The sequence below is a fragment of the Syngnathus scovelli genome, chromosome 5 (assembly GCF_024217435.2).
Source record: "Syngnathus scovelli strain Florida chromosome 5, RoL_Ssco_1.2, whole genome shotgun sequence".
Classification (NCBI taxonomy): domain Eukaryota; kingdom Metazoa; phylum Chordata; class Actinopteri; order Syngnathiformes; family Syngnathidae; genus Syngnathus; species Syngnathus scovelli.
Window position 1 is genome coordinate 9,432,292 of NC_090851.1, and position 22,076 is coordinate 9,454,367.

General features: G+C 39.0%; 1 protein-coding gene across 1 annotated transcript; it reads right to left on the minus strand.

Annotated features, from left to right (window-relative positions):
* Window positions 1-239: 239 nt before the first annotated feature.
* Window positions 240-8,548, minus strand: lrpap1 (low density lipoprotein receptor-related protein associated protein 1). Its single transcript, XM_049719418.2, has 8 exons — window positions 8,253-8,548; window positions 7,621-7,765; window positions 5,810-5,940; window positions 4,806-4,926; window positions 2,156-2,311; window positions 1,877-1,959; window positions 670-846; window positions 240-568 (listed from the first exon to the last, which is right to left on the minus strand). The coding sequence occupies exons 1-8, from the start codon at window positions 8,415-8,417 to the stop codon at window positions 500-502; spliced, it is 1,047 nt and encodes a 348-aa protein (XP_049575375.1). The 5' UTR covers window positions 8,418-8,548; the 3' UTR covers window positions 240-499.
* Window positions 8,549-22,076: the final 13,528 nt, after the last annotated feature.

Sequence of the window (22,076 nt, forward strand, 5' to 3'; positions counted from 1 at the left end):
AAATGATATTAAACTTTATTTTTCCAATTACTCTTTGTAAGTTGTTACCACATATTTTATTAAATATTATATAGATTGATGCAATGTTTTGGCCTCGTCACATTTTTGTTTCCACACAGCGTTTATGTTGGTCTGCAGATTATTGCAGCATATCCAAGTAGGAACAATGGATGTGAAAATAGTTTGGCCACTGTGAAAGTCGGACACTACAACTGCTTTTTTTTTTAGTTCCTTACATGTTACTGTCATAGTTCAACTTTATTGATTACATACAACAAATCCGATGATTTCTTACAAAAATGCTGGTTTATAGGGGAATCTTTTTCATAGTATGTACAAAAAACAATTTGTTCTGTGATTGGACAACAATTCAACACTAATACTAAGGTAGAAAAAAAAAACATTGTTTTACAGTGGCTCAACTGAGTTAGTATGAGAGGGGAAGTAATACTTAGTTGAATTCATTGATTCTTCACCGGCGTTGTCACGAGCGATGGCCTCACAGCTCATTGTGGCCCAGACCTTGACCAGAGATTTTGTTATGCAAGTCCTGCATGTGTTTCTTCATCTGCAAAAAGAACACTCTGTCGGTTTGGAATTCTTATGAGATTTTCATTTGAACTCAAATCATGCAAGCGATTCGTAACTTCTTAACCTGACTCGAAATACCTTGTAGCCCATTTCCCTGGTCTTCTCAGCCAGGGTGTTGTACTTCTCCTGGTTCGTCTTGATGTGCTGTTTGTCTCCTAAAGCCTCCACGTGTTGTAGCTTCTGGTGGGAAAGTTCCAGCTGCTCCTGATAGTGGCTGTGCTTCTCCACCTTGGTCTCAAAGTGATGCAGCTCCTCCTAAATTGAGAAAAGAACAAAAAAAAAAAGGCCATCTAGTTATGGTTTCCCTGAGAGGGTCATCATGACTGGGAAGAATGTGCCGTCACTTCTCCATAAGTTCCTTTAAAAAGTAATTGGGTGAAAAATGTTTGAAATACTTGTTACAAAATGTTCAATTTTGGTACAGGTTCTTTTACCTAAATGAACAAAAACAGAAAATTAAGCAAAGGACATGAAGGATTTGCTTTCTGGCCTGCAGGCCTTGAGTTTGATACCTGTGCTAGAGAAGAAAAAGAAAAAAAAAAATCAGCCTGATCCTGAATAGCAACTTTTATAAATATAAAACTCAACTAAATGAAATGCGGAGAGGACTCCAAGGTAAAGCTCCTGGGCCAAGGCCAAAAATGATTGGGCTTTCTGACAGCACACCTTACTGAGAAATCTTCACTAGCAACGATAATCAGAATTCAGTGGAAACATCTTCAAGGTCATGCAATTCAACCAAACCATTCAGGAAATGTCTTCCTCAAAAACACCCAAAATTATGGAAGTCAGGCCAATACTTAAGCCAGAAGAAGGATGACTTTCGCTAATCTTGTAAGACTTCAGTGCACATCCAAACGATTAAGGCCACTCGTGTATTTTTTTTTTTGTGATGAGCCCAAAGAAGCACACCAGAAATAGCAAAGAGGAAAAATACGATGATGCTTATAGAGCGTTTAGTGGATGTGACGTGTGGCTGTTTCGGCCACGAAGTGCGATACTGTATTGCTGATGATAAGAACAGAATGAGCTGCAGTTAATCTCTTATGACAACCAAGGGGTCTCCCTGCTGGTGCTTGTCCCTCCTTGGGCTCTTATGCAAATTAGCCACATGGCTGTCTGACACTCTTAAGTCGATAAATCTTATCCGTTGAGTTGATTTTACAAAGGATCAAACAATTTCTTGAATTGGAAGAAAAAAACGATGTAGTAAATGACTATTCTAGCTGCAAACGTGTGTCCATACAAACAAATAGATGTGAGTCAGAGCAGATGTGGAGCCTACCTTGAGAGAGTCCAGCTCATCATTGCTGAGGTTGGCTCTCTTGGCAGCCTCCCACAGCTCAATCACACGAGGCTCCCGGAATTCTACAGTGACAATCGACATGTGAAAATGGCATTAATGCACTGAATACAAAAGCTTGAGTGAAAAGAGGCAGTGAGAATGCAACAGGGAGAGACAGCGATTGAAGTGAAAGACTAACAGTGACTCAGCAAGATAGAATTTGCCGACAGACTCAGTGAGAGCTGAACATAATGATAATGTGTGGGTGTTTCCCCTCACCGCTGTCCTCTGTGAAGCCCTCGTGGCTGAGCTTACGGAGGCGCGCAAAGCCTTGGTTGAGGTCGCTCATCTTTTGCTTCAGCTCTGTGTGCTTCCGTTGCACCGCCTGCTCTTTGCCGTCACCCTCCAGGGGTGAGATTACATTCTTGTGGATCTCTGGGAATCGAAGGGGTACAGGTCGGGAGTCAAAGCACTTTAAAAGATGTGAAGAGGACGTGTGATGGAAACAATGATGAGGGCAAGTGTGCTGAGGAATTTGCTCTTGCTATGAGAGATGGAGGTTATTAACATTTATCAATTTGCCTTTTTCTTTATATGGCATTCATTTTGTGGAAAGGGCACGTAGGAGCCAATATGTACTACACGATCGGTAGTGGTGAATTTATTTTGGCTGATATGTTGACTTCAAATTGCAACCACAATAATAAAATACATTGTAATGTTAATGTTGTTTATCATTATCCTTGTGCCCAAATAATGACATGCGTATCTGCAAAAGTGGTGGCTGGTCAATAGTGGCAAATATTGTTTGTACCCCGTTGATAATGGAATCAAAAACCCACAGTGGTCACAGAATTAACTTGAATCTGACAAATAAAATGCAAATATATATATATTGATATGCAAGACTTTCAGTTTTCCTCTTATGGGTTAAGATCAGGAGTTAATCATTAATATTCCTGATGCTCTTTGAGAATTGTTTTATGATAAAAGTCTATATGAAAAAAATGGACTTGACTTGAAAATAAACCAATGGAAATGGGACATCGCTTTGGAATTGTGGCTGAGCAGAATTATGTTTAAAAACAAACTCATTAAACAGCCCTGGACAAAAATAAAACACCCTTATAAAAATAATGAAACTTAAATGGCAGTAACAACAGAAAGGAAATGACCTTGCTGTTCCAATGTATTCAGAGGGGACTGTATTATTGCTTGAACAAGATATAATGCCCAAAATATGTCAAATGTTAAATATTAAGTTTGGCTTTGTACTTAATATTATTTTTTTTAATAATAAAAACCTATTTCACTCATTCTCTGAACCATTGCTTGAGCCAGTTCTGGCAGGGCCACCACAACATGTTAAACAGTTAAATATTTCCCATCACTGACAACCATTTTTCCCAATGACAGAAAAATGTCAAGACCATCAATCATTTTAGACAGACGACAATACCGGAGGCAGAATTCCATAAGAGCTTTACCTCCAGCGGAGAAGGAGCTCATGTTGCTCCTCTGACAGAACATGAGCGCGACACTCAGCACTAGATTAAAAACACAATGTTGTGTTTCCAAACAAACACTGTCTGAGTATTTGTGGCAACAAACTAATTGCTACGTATATCACCAAATCTCTAGTGAGAGTTACACTTGACACATTACATCTTATGTCATATGAGTTTGCATCATTATTATTTCAAATGAAGGCAAAGAAACTATCTTAACGAAAATTTTGAGGTGTCTCTGAACAAATGCGCCACGTAGTGCGGTTCATGACACTTTAGAATCCAATAAATATGAAGGAAATGAACCAAGACAGACAGCGATGTAGAGCTTTAGGTAGCGGTGGAAGCAAAGAGACTCCCTCCCGGGCAGCCTATGATTGGCTGAACATTTAAGTGCATCAGACAAGCAGAAAAAGTACCTGCGGCAAGTTCATGGCACATGCTACAGTGGTGAGCTCCAACAGAAAGGTTCTGTCACAAAACAGGCGGCAAGTGTCAGTCCCAGCCAGAGGAGACCGGCGGCAGCTTTAAACACATTGCCGTATAATATGTCAAATAGCTAACGTGATGTCAAGGCCATGCAGTGTGAGCTGGTGGCTGTTCACGTGCAGAGTCCGACACAGTGTCACACGTGTCAAATGCAAGACCTGCGGCCCTGCATGTCATTTTATTGTTTGTATCAAGCTTGCCACAATTCTTCCTTTACAAGTGCACCGCACCCTCTGCAGTAAACTAGGGTGACCAGACGTGCTCTTTTTTTTCCAGATATGTTCTACCTTGGAGAACTAAAAAAATGTCCGAGGGGAAATTTCAAAATCGTCCGGGATTTTGTCCGATTGCCTCAAACATAATACATGTACAGTGTCAATAGAATTGCCACTTCGTTCCATTTCACTCAATTCCAGGTTTCTCTGTATCGTTCGCAAAGAAGTCACATGTTTGTCCTCAAATCCAGTCACTTTGCTACCAAGTAGGGTGGGCTGGCCAGTCTACACCGAGTGTTAACAAGCAATGCACGTTCACGGAGGAGTTAAATAAAAAAATTCCTGTGCTTTCGGCAGGGTCGTGATCTTTATGAAGCTGAGTGCTTGACATGTAAAGCAGGCACTTGCGTGTCTGTGGCAAATAAAGGTGCAACTTCAATTCAGCCAAGCACACAAAAGCAGCGAGGCATTCTGGGCATTCATGAGCTAGTTGTCAGAGAATTTACATCCAGCCATTGTGAGTTCTGTCGATGATCATGTAAAATCAGACGTGTATTAATGCCTGACGTGGTGGGCTTAATGGACGAGGTGGAGGCATGCGCAGTGGAGGACCGTTGCTTCCAATAAATCTTGGCCAAAAGTGTGTGAACATAAATAACAAGTATATAATAAGTGTCCTTCACGTGCTTGTGAAGACGACAATGGTTTAACGCTCACCCTCTGTCCTGCTCACAGTATCCATGAGGATGTTGTACTCATGGATCTTGTCCTTGTGGTGCTGAAACTCTCTCTTCAGGTTCAGCAGCTCGTCCTCAGTGAACTTCCCGGAGCTTTTTGCCTGCGCGACAAAACACAAATGAAACTGGCGGCAGAGCATAAAGCACATGATTGTACGTAGACATACTTGACGTCAAATAAATCACTGGGACATGTTATCTTCTATAACGCACAAAGGCATGGCAGTGGAATTAACGAGTATCGTACCAAATGGTTCAATGCACACAAATAGAAGCTTCTTAGTGTCAAAACCTCAACCAAAAATTGTCTACATTTGCCAGAGGATTGATTAATTTGTGAGTCACTCCACATCGAGTAAGCATCTTTGATTTTTATTCCTAGAATTTGTTCACTCTCAGACTCAACGAACAACTTTTATTATTTTTGCTGTTTTGGAACATTCATCAAATATTCCATAGATTGAGACAAACAGGACCATTAGGCTTCAGAGCGGCACTAAAAGTTTCCAAAAGTTGTGCAGGAGAGGCTCATCGTAGCCATTAACACAGTAATGAGACATTTGACAGATATCATATGCAAGCTAATGAGATTTCTTACCAAACAGAGCAGCTTTTGTTTGAAGCCACCCGCTTTTCAAGCTTGTAAACATATTGGAACAGACAAACATATTGGAACAGACATGATTACATTATCTTTAAGTGACTAACATTTGATATTTGGTGGCTTAAGTCTGACTTGGATTAACTCCATCAAGCCTGTGACCCACTGATTTCACCAGACTGTTGCTTTCTTCAGTCAAAATGCTTTTCCAGGCCTTTACTCGAGCCTCTTTCAATTATTGTTTGTTTTTGTTGGGGGTTCTTCTCCCTTCAATCTCCTCTTTATGAGGTAAAATGAATGTTGTTTTGAGTTAATGTCTGGTCATTGACTTGGCCAGTCATAGATTTTCCACTTGTTCACACTGCCTGCATATAAACACATACCTTGTTCCACAGTTTATCCAGCTTGGGATCTTCAAATATATCGCCATCTCTAACGTCATGGTCCTTCAGAGAGTTGCTCTCCAGGGGTCTGGTGTCTCTTTTGCCATCCATTCCGTACTTGGCCAGGATCACTATCAAGTGAAGGCAAAGCAAAACACTTCAGTTGCTAAGGGGGAGCATTTATAACTAAATAAATATAAAGCTAGTATTTGGGAAAAAATCTTCACAGACTTGATGAAGCCTGGTTGAAAACTGTGAGCCGTGAAGTGTTGCCCTACTAATACAATAACTGAACTCCATGTTGTGGAGGAAAATCTCATGATTATTTTCATATTGCCGTTTGAATCCACAAGTCTTTGAAAATCTGTTAGGAAACTTATCAATTATACTTCATAAATACAGAGGTCAGAATAAACTCATTAAAATCTTCAAATTGTCCGGATGTCCATAAATACACTAAATCGAATAAAGATTATAATTTCGCCATGAAGCTGATTCAAGAGGGCTAAATGCATGGCTGTTTCTCGGAGGGATAAAAAAAAAAAATAATAATATTGCGGCTCACAGTTGGCAGCATAAAGTGTCAGCATCTTACCAAGAAGTGCTTTGCATCAACACAGTGTTGGACTTGGCTCTGTCCTCATTGTGCTGCTCTAGTAAACTGTTATTGCAGCAGCTAATTCAGCACCACTTCACATGGTGCGGTCACCCATTCGTATCATTCATTAACCAGTTAGTGGCGCGAGCACACACACATTCAGTGCCTACAACACTCATGGTCCCCAAACTCACAAACGATCCACTCATTTAACTTTTTATGGCTACAGGTGACTTAAATGAGCTGCAATAACCAGCTAGTAAAACAAGCACATAGTATACGCCCCCAGTACATACGGTAGGAGTGATGAAGGTCTTTTATGGTCCGTGCCTTCAGCAATGATATTTAGCCAACACAGGAGCATTGACTCGTTTCTTTTTCCAAGGACACTGATGCAGTGCAAAGTGAAATGTGAAGTAAAGTCCAGATGGCTTCTGGACTCCACTGATGCAGGTGTTGATGAATTATTCACATCCCATGTCATATCATAAACTACTGACACTTCTGTCACCTAATGACGAACAGATGAGGGAGAGAAAACAGTCCAAATAACAGTTTTCAAAGTAAACATGCCTGTAGCATATCATTGGTGCTGGTAAACATTGTGCAGAGAATGCACTACTCACAATAAGTTGGGAGTATTTGGCATTCAGGTGAAATTTGAGGGTGAAAGTAAAATACACTAACTCTGTCTAATCTTATGCCCAAGTGTTCAATGTTTCAGTTCTTTTTGCACAACTTGCCGTTCTCTAACAAGGTGCTGAGTGGAAAAATGCACAATAAGTGCTTGATCCATAAATTGAGCTCATAATATTCAAGGACATCTATGTTTATGACCCTCTCGACCCATCTCTCATATTCATCAGCAGTTTTGCAACAGAGATATATGTAACACTATAAGCTCAGTGGCCACGTCCTTCTGAGAACATCCTTGTGAAGCCTTGCAAAGGTGACGTACTGTTGATCATTTTTTAGGTGCCATCTCTGTCTCATGATGTAATTAACAGCAGGTTTTGAAGTCACTCACCAAAGTTTGCTGAGAAAGACAAGCTACAAAGTTGCCCCAATGAGAATCGAAACAAAGGAATATACTGTACTACTACTAAAAGTTAACCAACCATTCAGACACAAGTTGAAGCATTGATTATTTCTGATCATAACAAACTAATCCATGTCCTCAAAGAAAATTCAATTGACACAGAGACAGCCTCACCATTAAAGTTACGGCGGATTTGGGCCTCTTTCTCTCCATTCTCATCCAGTCCCTCAACCTTGAATTTCTTCCATTGCAGCTCAGCCTTCTCCTGGATTTTCAGGTCACTGTGCAGCTCAGCTTGCTTCACAGGGGACAACTTCATCTGTCAAAACACAGGAAATCAATACACTAAGTGTTAAAATGTCTGTTCCGCTCATCAGAAATGAATATTTCAATCATTTTACTCACTTGTATGATTCTTTATTGTCGATTTATCCTTTTTAATATTTTTGTAAGATTTGTTAATTGGTATAAAGCTAAATACAAAAGAAAATGGGTTTTGATTTAAAAGATGCCAAATGGTCCGCATAATTTGTTTCCCTTCCACTGTAGTTCATTCATTGCACTACTGTTAATAAATTCATTGCATATAACATAATAGCTTAACGCATCACTTTAAGCTATATATGTTGTAGAACAAAAAATTATATTATTTTAAAGTTAGTGTATTTTACAAACTTAATACATACAACACGTTTATCTTTTCGTGTAGGAAACGTTTGTTCACTACTCAAGATGCACTGTGACATTTTGGCTCGGAAGTGATTCCAACCACATAATAAATATTTGATCGAATTTATCATACGTACCCGTAAAGCCTTGTTCCACACCTGATTCAACTTGGATACCCTGAATTCGATCGTCTGTTCATCACCGTCGCCAGCTTTGATGGGCTCGTTTAACTCCCGAGAGTATTTCCCAGCCATCACACATACACCGAGAAAAACAACAATGAATGAAAACAGTTCTTTCATCTTGAATATGGACGACGCCGGGTGTTTAAAGAACAACTACAATAAAAAGGTACACCACTCAAGACAGTCTTAACAGATTGACAGTATTGTTATTGTTGTGCCTGGGTGCCTTAAAACACGTGACCAAAGGGAGCAGTCAGTTCCGCACTCGTTGCATTGTGGGCAATGTAGTTTGTTTACTTGGAAACGATTATGTACAGAGTGCAAATATGGCTCTTTTAAACTACAAATCCCAAATTGCAGCGCGGCGTCGTTGCCAGGCAGCGGAGACAGTAATACTGGTAGCAAATCGAAAGCCTCCACGCGTTTCAGCCACTGGAGTCTGCATCCAAAAGCCATTTCCTAGAGTGTGCAATTTTAATTCATTAATACTCAATTGCTGATTGATGATTAGTGCTAATAATCGAATTATGTGTAAATTAAATTTGACAACAAGGGAAAGAATACTACTAGTAGAAGTGGTAATAGTAGTATCATAGATCTCTTGATTGTGGGGCGCAATTTGGTTTTGGGGGACAAGATGACAGCATCACTTCATGACAGGACATGACATGAACATACCTCACACTGCAATATACTATGCACCCTTGATTCAAATTAAATGTGACTTATTGCATCATTCTCCATGATCTACCTCCCTACCTGGCTCCCCAAATCTACTTGTATGTCATGTAGGTCTTGGCAATTTTGGTATTGGTACAGTTGGAGAGATTTTCCACTGGATATGGGCTTTACATGCGTTATTGCGTTAGGGATTAAAGTGTCAGTGAACACAGGGTTGAATTGTTCCCCACAGTGATTATAGATACTTTTCCAGATTTTGTAAAAGCCTGGTTTTAATGATGGATTACAGCAGGGAAAAAAGACTTAGGATGCAGCAGGGGTAAATCGGGAAATATGACACTAGCCTCAGTATCTCTGCTGCTGTCAAATAAACTGAAAAGGGTGTTATGCTAGTTTGCCCTTTCCAGTCCCTCACCTCCAAGCAGGCTCAAGATGTTAGGGAACAACTAAAATGAAAGTGAGGTTAATCTGAGTGTCTTAAAAAGGTGGCAAGTGTGTGCTGACTTCCATTTGACATGACTGTGAAAGTGATTGGTCAATTCTGAACGCAGCCACATCCCCAGTTACAAGAGGGTGTTCATACTTGTGCAACAATATCAGCTCAATTTTTTTTGCTTCCAACTTTTGAGAAACATTAAATCATACCATATGTCAAATTAACTTTGGATTTTTTTTTTTGATTCAGCCCCTGTACTGAATATCATTACATTGCAAAAGTCTACTTAATTATCTAAGGAATAAACATATTTCCAGGCAATGCGATTTAAATAAAGTTGTGATTAGATTGTCATGTACGGAAGAGTAATAAAAGAACGTTCATTCTCACATAACCCCACAAGACCATGCACCAAAATACATCTTAGTTTTGATGTTGGTATGCTTTTTGTTTTACTCTCCATCAAATCCTTGTAGAATGACTCAACAGTACTCATCAATCATGTCACTTCCTCCAAAGGAAACATCTAGAGTGATGTGGTTGATATTTTGCAACTGAATGGTTGGGTGCTCGCACTATTACCGTATACCGGTATACACAGAAACATTTTATGAAGGGAAGCTGTAAGACAGCAAATAATCCACCGCGTCGTGACATAAACAATGTTTGTTGACACCAGCATATTGGCAAGAATTCAACTGAATGCACTGAGACTGAGAACAAAAACAGGCTAAAGGGAGGACAATAAGAAAAGCAAAGAAATAATGGAAGACAGACACTGATTCAGCTTGTTTTATCAGCTAGATGTGTTGTGCAAGAGACAGCCATAATAGAATAAAAGATATATTCAATCACAAGCCTTGAACAAACACTGTCATTAAGACCAAGCGTTTGCAATAAATTAGCTGTGATCATCTTGTTGCCAGTGCTAATTCAACTGCAGCGAGCAGCAGAGGCAGACATAACATTTACTTTAAGTTAGCTTGTCTCAAATGAGCTTTTTAACTTTCCAAAACCTTTCATCCTGCTTTTCACAAGGTACCAACAGCCATCTTAACTAACCTGCTACTTGAAAACATTGCATACATTTTAAATGTATGATGTATATTTAATGACTTCAGATTAACTTTCTCTTGCTTTTGATGTTTAATGTTTTCATCTCTTTTACTTGTCAGTTTGACGTGTCCTTGGGTAAAAAAGGCAATGTTGTTGTTTTTTTTGTCAAATAAAACCTCCACCACAGTAAAAAATATTAGATGTAAGGTAGAGGTTGTTGTCCGAAATGATCACCAAGAACTAAACAAGATATATAAAAAAAATCACAGTTGCCTCGTGTTAGTAATTTTGTTTCCGAGAGGAAAGATGCTTCACCTTTACCACTGCAGGTGAACGAGTGGAACGTTTCCAAGGAAACATAATTTAATAGAAGAGTACTCCAATCCGATCAGCCTTTGACGGACCACGGTGGATTCTAACTTTATTTCCAGCCCTCTCTTCACATCAGTCTGTCTGTTTGTCTGAATGTTTTGAATTCCATAAAGAAAATTAATAAATTTTCATACACATAGCCTGCATGGAAGGCTGTTTTAGGCTGTTCAGGGGATTATGGGTGTCTCGCTAAAATCACAGATGTCTTCACCAGCAGATGCAGAAAGAGGGTCCAAAATGACATTATAAACATCAATTGCTATTTAGGGTCTTTCTCATTACAATTGATACTGTCTCTCCATGAAACCATTTTATTTATACTTGCTTTGTTCCATTGCTCTTTGTGTGTTTATGCGCATGTAGCAGTAGATTCAATATTCATTAAATGCTCGCAGCCTGCTGACCTTTTCCTTTCTCCCTTCTTGAGTCCATACCTCATTTGATTCAATAAGAGACGCTCATTCGCAAAACAAACTTTCATTTACAAATGTATTCCTTGAGGACATTGTTGGGCGAAAAGAAAGGAGACAGGAGACCATAAAGATCAATCGTAAAGATGAGTGGAATATGAAAGTGCTTCTTTTACAATATAGGGAAATCAATTCAGTAATCAATTTCTTTAAGGGGGATCACATTATATTGCTTAAATCATTTTAAAAGAGAAATGACAGCCTTGTTTGGAAAATGGTGTATAATTTTATATTCGAGCTGATGTTCAGATCCAATAATTGGAAGAGGAGAACTATATTATTATTATATTACAATTTGGGTTATGTTTTTACTTACAGGAAAAACAATGGAAAATGCTATCCTAGTTTTTTAAAATTATTATCAGGAGTCACATTCTTTCAGTTAATGACAAAGGCAAATATGAGAATCTAATTTATTGTGACGTGCAGCTGCAAGCAAATGTTCCTGAAATTAAATGACAATCAAACCTGTCCAACAGATGGTTTGCTGATACCTTGTACTCAAGATGGCTTTTCAGAAACAACACTTCAGTGATATTCCTTGACCTTTAAATGAAAACAAGTTATTGAGTTCTGATAAAACTCTTAAAATACACACAGACACACGATCAGGGGTGGAAAGCTGCGAGTCAGTTTATGCTTCTGCCACATCGACCGTGTGCCTCTCCAGAGGGTTGCACGATGGTGAAATATGCTAATTTAATCGTAATAATGGTGAGGATGGAGAGAAGATTATTCTCGATGTTTTTTGAGTAGTCATAATCATGTCACGATGGATTTGTAAATTGGCACAGGAATGCATCACTGTAATAACACAAATGCAAATCAGTTACACTTCATGTCACATGTTAACATGTCATTTTTGACTCATATTTGGCAGAGAAATGAAGACATGAGTGAGTTATTCAAGTGAGTTCCCTCAATTTTGTTAGTTTTGCTGACTGCAAAATTAACAGATCAAAATGTGCTGCAGTGCTGCCAGGAGCAAGCTCAACTTTGAGCTGCTGAAAAGCAAAAGCAGGCAGAGACATCACAGCATGATGCTTCCGAAAGATCATCGTTGTCACAAAAAGTCTCATTTCAAAAGGCCAGCTGTGGCCCGCAGGCTGGCTATCTGAACTCAATAGTAAAAAAGGTGCTTTTTTGCTTGTTAACTGTTGGAGCCATCTGCTTGTGTTGAACGCTAGCCAAGAGGCATGCAGGTTGGTGAGGGTATGGTGGAAAGATGGAAGCTTATCTTACAGAGAAAAGCATCAGAGTCCATCAATGCAAAAAATATATAAAAATCTGTCAAACTCATGCGAGAAAATATGTTATAGCCCAATAAAACCAAGAATGAACTTCATGGATATTGTTCCAAAAGTTCTGTTTGGCGCAAACACAACACTGCACATCATCAAAAGAACACCATATCTACAGGGAAGCACGCTTTTGGCAAAATTATGCTTTCGAGGCTGTTTTTTTTCAGCTGAAATTGGGGCTTTTGTCAGTGGGGAGGGAATTGTGAAAAATTCCAAATACTAGTTGGAGGCAGCACATAACATTCAGGTTTCAGGATCCTCAGGGAAAGCCTACTGAAACATTTAAATAATATTTGGGATATATGTCCTGAGTCTGATTTAACCCGAATTTGAATGTGACTGGTCAATTTTAAAGACCATAATTATAAGACATCAAGCTATTTCTACCAGGTCACCTGACAAATTATTTATATTCTTTTTCAGTTGAGCGGTACAGGTTATATGCTGCAATAGTTTTTTTATTTTTATTTCAACTTTAATTTTTGTTTAAAATGATCTTGAGTCTCTTGTTTATTATTACAAAAACTGGCATTTGAACAAGAATACAAATAATATGTTTTATTTGCCAACATGTTGGGGAGTGCTATTTTTAGTAGTCCCCCAATGAAAACCATGAAGCAAGATCTTACCAGGGAAATAAATTGTTTTCCAATAAAACCAAACAGGTGAAATTGCTCTCTGCAATAACAGTAATACACCATGTAATAGTAGTAACACACTATGGATAGTGCAATGTGACTGCGATTACGACGGATCGATTAGATAGAGATCATACATATAGTAAATATGCAGCGCTTAGATATCCGCGTCATTGATTCAATACGTCCACTCATGAAGATGTAAATTATTTGAGGAATCAATGGTGAAAGAATGCAGATGTTGTTCTTAGTGTCAAAGTGCTTGACAGTGATAGAAAACTGCACAAAGAGCTGTGCTGAAAGCATTTTACTGAATACAGTTGTTGTGAAATTATCTGATTTACTGTTGCATGGCTTGTACCTGCTGCAGCACACTGAGCCAGCCGTCAGTTAGTCCGGACAGCCGGTGCTACTGTGTGTCTCGGACCAGGAGGCTATGTTTCGGAGCTGATGGAAATCCAACTAATCTGCTCAGTGTTGGGCCACAGCTTCTGCCAAATATTGAACAGCTGCATGCTGAGCAGCAGACGTAGCCTTTACCTTTGTGGGGCAGTGGGGAATATTTTGCTACAGGATATTGTCCTTCTAACTTTGTTATAGTACAAACAACTTTTACAGTACTTAAGCAATTACATAAGTTCATTCTGAAGGGCTTATAAAACCTACATGGAAATTTTGACTTTTATACATGAAATACTAAAAAAAAAATGTTTACAGTTTAAAATAAAGTCCAAAATATTGTAACATCAAAAGAAACAGGAAATTAAAAGTCCTTATCGTTAAATGGGTATATATGGGTATACACAGCCACATCACCAGTTATACTGTGCCACCACATCGTCCCAGTTGTTTGTCTTATTTTTTTTTGTCCTCTCGTCTACTTTTTGGGGGGGTCAATCGAGTTGTATGGATTATGAATCAAATTGATGTTTGAAGCAATTTTAAATTTTCTGAAGCAAGAAGAAGCCTTATTTCATTCGAGTGATAAATAACACGAGCAGAGAGCCACTATACCTTTGGAATTTAAAAACTGCAAGAGAGCCCGTGGCTGAGCTGCCAGGTACCGTATAAACAAACAATACAAGCTGTGCAGCAGCACTCTCTGGGGACCCAAGCAAAAGGAAGTGAAAAATGTAGGGTCTGGGGTGGCCTTGGCAATGGAAAACATATATATATATATATATATATATATATATATATATATATATATATATATATATATATATATATATATATATATATATATATATATATATAACTTAACAAGCCAAACCTCAATAGAAAAATCTAATAGAATCTTGCATCACAAACAACCGTGTCAAATTAATTCAAGGGATATCGTCGTAGATTAATTGAGTTAATTCATATAGTGGATTCACCACAGACTCTTTAATTAAAGGACCCAATGTTCACGGGGGCTAAGTACTCAGAAAGGATTTATAATTAGGGGATTACGATGGTAATGGTCTTAATAGCCTTACAAAAGTTTGATGATCTATAGGGGAAACTGGGGCAGGGCGAGTGACTTTTCTTTTTCAGGATCACTGCATGAGGGTGAATCTAGTGTCGATATACTGTATGTAACAGTAAATAAATAAATATATATAGAAATTTTAAACATTTTAATGACATATTAAGGTTTCTTTCCATAGTTTTATTTTACTGGAACAATGGATGCAAACAATGTTGGAGATTATTTTTTTATGTTTGTATTGGGAGTGTAATGAAAACGACAAATGACAAACTGAATGGGATTGTATAATCATTTGTGTTTCAATTCTCCAATCTGACTTTAAATACTATATGTGTACAGTTTTTCTTCACCTATTACACGGAGAAACAGATATCAATTTGAATTTTGATCTGATCTGGATCGTGCATAAAGAAGCGAAATAAAACGTCATTTAAATGAAGGTGCAAAATCCAATGTACCTGTGTGTCCCCCTGTGAAATCTCATCAAATCACATTGTAATATGTTGTGCTTATTTTGTGTGTTATTCTATTGCCTTTCATCCAGATGTGCATGAAGTGAGAGTGACAGAGTTTTGACAGTGTAATTATATTAGGAATTTAGTTTAGAACTGAATTTTGCAATGGTGGCGAACTGGACTGTACCCCATGTAGTTTCACTGCTTTGGAACAGAAAGTGGAAGTGTGCCTAATGTCGTTGGTTATTGAGTACATATCTATGACTTTCAGTGACATGCATCTTTATGCTCATTTAAGGCTGGGATTTGCGGACTAGTGGGAATAAATGACCATGTGGCACAGAGGCCCTGGATGGCTTGCACATGAGTGTGTGTGTGTGCGTGTGTGTGTGTGTACGTGTGTTGCTTTGGAGCATGGAGCCATCTACTCCCACTGGCCATCTGTACTTGTTGTTCCCCATACAGGTCGAACATATCTAGCAGTCCTAAGATTAGTCTATGAGCCAACCTACCTAACATGATTACTTGCGGTGCAAAATGAGTACATTAGATACAGAGTTTAATCCATTTTGAGAAAAGAATTTGCTGCTTGTTTAGAAGGATTACACCATTATTTGTTTCAATGCAAACATTAAAAGACAGAAAAGCATGTGACAATGACATCGAGGAATTTTCCAAAAACATATTGCTTACGTATTGCATGTCAGAGCAATGTGGCTCCTGCGGCACATGCGCATGATTTCAAATACCGTCACAAAATTCAATTAAGTTCTTCCTTTTTCTGAGGGAATCATAGTTTGGGTCTTTAAAAATTTATTGTGTTAATACTTAAGGCGGACAGGCTGTACACAGGTCTGACAAGACATTTGCAGCCTTCAGTGATTTCTCAAGAGGCTAGGATTTGCTGAGGGTAATAGGGTTCGCCTTCCAGTAAAACGGCTTGTGCAACAACAGCCAGTTGACTGTTGGCTTCCTTCAGTGTTTACACCCCCTCCGCCTGGGATGCTGAATATTTGTTTTTGTTGTTTCTCTTCTCCCCTTCTATAGAATAGGTATATGTGGGCACCTATATAACTGAATAACTAAATGTAAAGTGAGAGGCAATTAGTCACGCATCACAATACATATTTAAGCTACGCCTACTACCACATGTGGATGCTTGACACGTGCCTTTGCTGTTGTACAATGTTATGTATATAAAACTATATTGAACTTTTTGTGCCGATTTGACATATAGTCCAATGATGTGTTTAGTTTAATTGGGCAAAATAAAAACAGTCGTGAAAGCTTTATATATATTTCCAGACCCTAATTCCTCACTCACTTCCCAGTGAGGTAGGTGTGGTGCAAACTAATTAAATGTGCTCATTTACTGCAATCAACCCTGCCTGGTCTAGTGAACTCTGCTGAATTCCCAATGACATCATATATTCATGCCCCACTATTTTATTACATGCTGTCCTTTGTTACATCATTGAACTCCTGCAATCATATTTTCCCGGCTTCTGTGAGAGCGTGACTCGAAACGTAAATGTGCCAGCGCAGCAAACGGCACAGCTCAATTGTATATTCTATTAGGCAGATCTGCACTACTCCCAAAAGAGATGGTGCAATTATATGCATCAGAGAGTTGCAGTGGAAAGATCTTCGTAGGCTTGAATAATGGAACTCAATAAAGACATCATTAGGAAAAGAATCTATCAAATCATTGTCTATTCTACAACGTACGGCATATAGATACATGGAAGTTCATCTTAAGTTTGAGAAGTTGTTCACCTCTTTTCCAACTTAAGAGCATTTTCAGGCCTTTGGAGCTAAATACCTATTGAGTGTGAGGCAATACTGAAATGTATTGCCTCTGCCTGTCACTGCAAGGGCCTTGCTTTCTCGTGAACCAGTTTCATCAGAAGCCATGAAGCCTGCAAGCCTTAAAATGGAAGGGAAACGGAAATGCAGGCTAACTGCACCAGTTTTAAACATTCACCCTCAAACAAACATCTCCTGACAATTGATGGCCAAGGCTATTAGTGCTTTGAATGCGTTAGCAAAAGAGGCAGGAAGAGGAGGAAGCTGGGAGGGAGATAAAAGAGGTTTTAAAAAAGGAGGGTCATTGATGGGTCACTGCCGCTGCTCATTAAATTATTAGTGCATTAAAGCGAGAAGGGAATTCTCACTCTGCTGTTCTCAATATGCAGATTGTTCGTCACTTCACCTCTATGTTGAAAAGCCCACTAATCTCAGTTGGATTCTCAATAAACAAGATGTACTTGCATGGAAATAAGGTAGAATAATTTGTATGAATGCGATGGAGTTAAGCCTTCCACTGAATTATATTTTTTTTAGAAATAGGAAAAGTGTGGTGCATTGTGTGGTGCATTCTGAAGGTTTCCTATTTGTTGTTTTTATTCATTGTTGTTTGTTCTTTTCTTACTCAATAAATGTAGTCATTGCAATTTGTTAACAATTCCACTCTTACATTATGAACAGTATATCTGAATTTAACAGACAAAGTGAAATTGTTTAAAGCCAGACATCAAAAGCATCAGTGTGCATCAGTGTGCATCCTGCATCGTGCTGCACTGTGCTAAATTGCTGCCTGAAAATTGTAATGTTTCGAATTGCTTACAAGCCAACAAACAAAGTAACAGCTGTTCGAAAACTGCAGTTGTGTTTGGATTTTTTATTCCTTCATTACCCTCAGCTGATTGTGCTACAACCCATGCAGGTAAACAATTTAGCTAACCCTAGTATGTAAGAGTATAAAGAGACTTCAGTATTTTATCCAGGATTTGCTGAGAGAAGAAACACAACGAAAGAAAACAAAAATCAGCATGCCCCTGTAACTGTTCACAATAGCAACACACAATGCCTCCTTTTGTTTCTGTTAGATGCTGATGAATTGAGGTAGGTAGAAATGACGTGGACCTCCACTATTAGAGGGTGCTTTCATGCACACCCAATAGTGTTGGCTCGTGAGTGAACGATTCGTTCAAAATAACGACTTTATTTTCAGTGAACGAGTGAACGAATCACTTCCTAAAGTCACTTCCTTAAAGTGGTGTCCTTAGTGTAGTGGTTAATACTCTGTACTCTCACCCCAGCGACCCGGGTTCATAATCCCAATGAGACCTAAAATATTTTATCATACAATAGCGAAAGTGAGGTTTCCATCGTGTAGTGGTTAGTACTCTGGACGCTCACCCCAGTGACTTGGGTTCAAAGCCCAGTGAGACCTAAAACATTTTATCATAGAAATATTTGCAACACAGTCGCTCGTGTGCTGCCCCGTTTAACCATTATAACTATTTGCTTGTAAGCTGATCCATAAAACCATATAGATTCCATGCAAAGTAAGCACGGGTTCCATAGTATAGTGGTTAGTGCTCAGGATTCTCTCCCCAGTGACCTGGGTTCAAATCCCAGTGAGACCTTGGATATTCTATCATAGAAAGATTTGCAACACAGTTGCTCGTGTGCTGTCCCATATAACTGTTATATATTTGCTTGTGAGCTGCTCCATAAAACCATATATATTCCATGCAATTGGAGCAAGGGTTCCATAGTGTAGTAGTTAGCCCTCTGGACTCTCACCCGAATGACCTGGGTTCAAATCCAAGTGAGACTTCAAATATTTTATGAAAGAAAAATTTGCAACACAGTTGCTCGTGTGCTGCCCCATATAACCACTCTATTTGCTTGTGAGCTACTCCATAAAACCATATATATTCCATCCAATGGGAGCGAGGGTTCCATAGTGTAGTAGTTAGCGCTCTGGACTCTCACCCGAACGACCTGGGTTCAAATCCAAGTGAGACTTCAAATATTTTATGAAAGAAAAATTTGCAACACAGTTGCTCGTGTGCTGCCCCATATAACCGCTGTAACTATTTGCTTGTGAGCTGCTCCATAAAACCATATATATTCCATGCAATGTGAGCGAGGGTTACATAGTGTAGTAGTTAGCGCTCTGGACTCTTACCTGAACGACCTGGGTTCAAATCCAAGTGAGACTTCAAATATTTTATGAAAGAAAAATTTGCAACACAGTTGCTCGTGTGCTGCCCCATATAACCATTATAACTATTTGCTTGTGAGCTGCTCCATAAAACCATATATATTCCATGTAACGTAAGCGAGGTTTCCATAGGGTAGAGAATCCCTGTGATTCCCTCGTTAAGTGCACCTGCGTGAAAAGTTTTAGCTCCTGCAGAACGTGAAAATGACAAAAAACTTTTCACGCAGGTGGACTTAACGAGGGAATCTTGGAAAACATGTTGGAATGCGGCTAGGACTAGAGCTTGACACCTATGACCTTTGACCATGATATTTCCCTAATAAAGTGGCCTGTTATTAGGTACACTGGAAAATGGCGATGTACCTAATGGAGTGTCCGTGTGATTCCCTCGTTAAGTGCACCTGCGTGAAAAGTTTTTGGTCATTTTCACGTGAAAATGACCTAAATCTTTTCACACAGGTGCATTTAACGAGGTGACTTGGAAAACATATTGGAACGTGGCCCCGAGGACTAGAGCTTGACACCTGTGACCTTTGACCATGATATTTCCCTAATAAAGTGGCCTGTTATTAGGTACACTTGAAAATTGCGGTGTACCTAATGGAGTGTCCGTGTGATTCCCTCGTTAAGTGCACCTGCGTGAAAAGTTTTAGCTCCTGTAGTACGTGAAAATGACCAAAAACTTTTCACGCAGGTGCACTTAACGAGGGACTCTTGGAAAACATGTTGGAATGCGGCCCCGAGGACTAGAGCTTGACACCTGTGACCTTTGACCATGATATTTCCCTAATAAAGTGGCCTGTTATTAGGTACACTTGAAAATGGCGGTGTACCTAATGGAGTGTCCGTGTGATTCCCTCGTTAAGTGCACCTGCGTGAAAAGTTTTAGCTCCTGTAGAACGTGAAAATGACCAAAAACTTTTCACACAGGTGCACTTAACGAGGGACTCTTGGAAAACATGTTGGAATGCGGCCCCGAGGACTAGAGCTTGACACCTGTGACCTTTGACCATGATATTTCCCTAATATAGTGGCCTGTTATTAGGTACACTTGAAAATGGCGGTGTACCTAATGGAGTGTCCGTGTGATTTCCTCGTTAAGTGCACCTGCGTGAAAAGTTTTAGCTCCTGTAGTACGTGAAAATGACCCAAAACATTTCACGCAGGTGCACTTAACGAGGGAATCTGGGAAAACGTTGGAATGCGGCCCCGATGACTAGAGCTTGACACCTGTGACCTTTGACCATGATATTTCCCTAATAAAGTGGCCTGTTATTAGGTACACTTGAAAATGGCGGTGTACCTAATGGAGTGTCCATGTGAGTCCCTCGTGCACATCACTAGTATAAAACAGTGCAGACGACCGCTGGCTTCCAGGTCGAAATAGCCGACTGGATAATGACACGAGCTCCTGTTTGGTAAGAACTTGGTTTGATCCCAGGTGAGAGAAATTACAAAAATGTGCTTTTATTGTGCAATTAACCCTTTATTTAGTTATTCTTTTTTTTTTCTTTCTTACCTCGTGTAGTGTACCTATTAAGTGTCCATTCGTTTGAACGAATCTTTTGAGAAAACTGATTCTAAAGATTCAATTCACCTAACAGAACTGGAATGCACATCACTAACACCCAACATCTTGCCTTTGGTTGGTGATCTATCCATTTTTCATGTCTTCATGCATTATTTACACACCACAATGGTCCCCCTTGTTGGTGTTTCCATGGAGAATGTATTAAGAAGCAAAACTGGAATGAGTTGCCTCACATATAACTCATTCTGAAGCTTTGATCAAAGTATATTAGTTTCCAGCTCAGCGTCAATAATTGTATTTTTGAACCTGGATTAGATGTGGCATGCAAATTAATGTTAGAATGGTATATTGTAGTAAAAAGTATAGTGTGAAGCTTGAATGGTAAAAACGGCTAGGACAAACAGCAATATCATACTTTATTAGGTACAATAGATCTAACGACATCAGTAGATTAGTATTAATTCTCATTTTGGAATATTTCTGTATTGAATATTCATCATTAGTATATTTGTATAATTATTATTTTGATAACTTTTTATTTTACCTTCATGGTGAGCGCAATCTCGTGTTTCCGGATTGTGCAGGTGTACCAAATGCTTGGATCAATTTATCACATGACTAAGGGCATGTATGATCCTTCTGGACGCACAAAATCCACGTGGCTGCTATTCATAATGTCAAATAGTGCTTGTGAATAACAACATCACGTTTGATGGCAAGCTATTGTCAATTTTGTGAGTTCTTTATCTCCGGAGAACATCAGCTTTCCTCAGGCCTGCACACATATATCACTGTCACTCTATCTTCAAGATGCATGGGTGCTCTCAAAGAGAGTGTGTGTGTTTTGTGGTTCAACTTCAGGATGCATCATTTGTCTTATTCAACACCTTCAGTAATCACCTGAGGGACACTACACACTGTGCATGCACTTCCTTCTTTCCTTCTGTGTGTGTGTTTTGTTTATTCTTAGTGTGTGATTTGTGTATTTGTGTTTTGGGGGTTGCAGATTTTTAAAAAAATCATAAAAATGTTGTGCAAAATATAGCCAAGAGTAGACGAGAGCATCTTTTTGAGCTTCCTAAACATCATAAGAGCCATGGAGAGACCATGTAATGAAACATCTGTTCTCTATCTTTTGTTGTCTTCAGACATTATGTCTTCTCCCTTTATTTGCTCAAGGCACTGATCCCTTCATGCATGAGGTCTTATCATAATCATGCTTTGTTTCAAATTTGTTCCCACTCTTCTGAACATTAAAGCTCCTAATGAGCTCGTGATCGAGCAAAGTTTTTTCCCAAGTACTGGAGAAATACATACAGCGAGGTAATTATATGTTATTGTTTTTGC

What these genes read in the sequence shown, in the direction of transcription:
- lrpap1 (XM_049719418.2), bottom strand. Translation starts at nt 8,417, where the DNA reads ATGAAAGAACTGTTTTCATTCATTGTTGTTTTTCTCGGTGTATGTGTG. An exon ending in ATGAGCTGGACTCTCTCAAG is followed by an intron (nt 847 to 1,876) that starts GTAGGCTCCACA and finishes TTCTCAATTTAG; the next exon opens with GAGGAGCTGCATCACTTTGA. An exon ending in CCAGGGAAATGGGCTACAAG is followed by an intron (nt 569 to 669) that starts GTATTTCGAGTC and finishes TTCTTTTTGCAG; the next exon opens with ATGAAGAAACACATGCAGGA.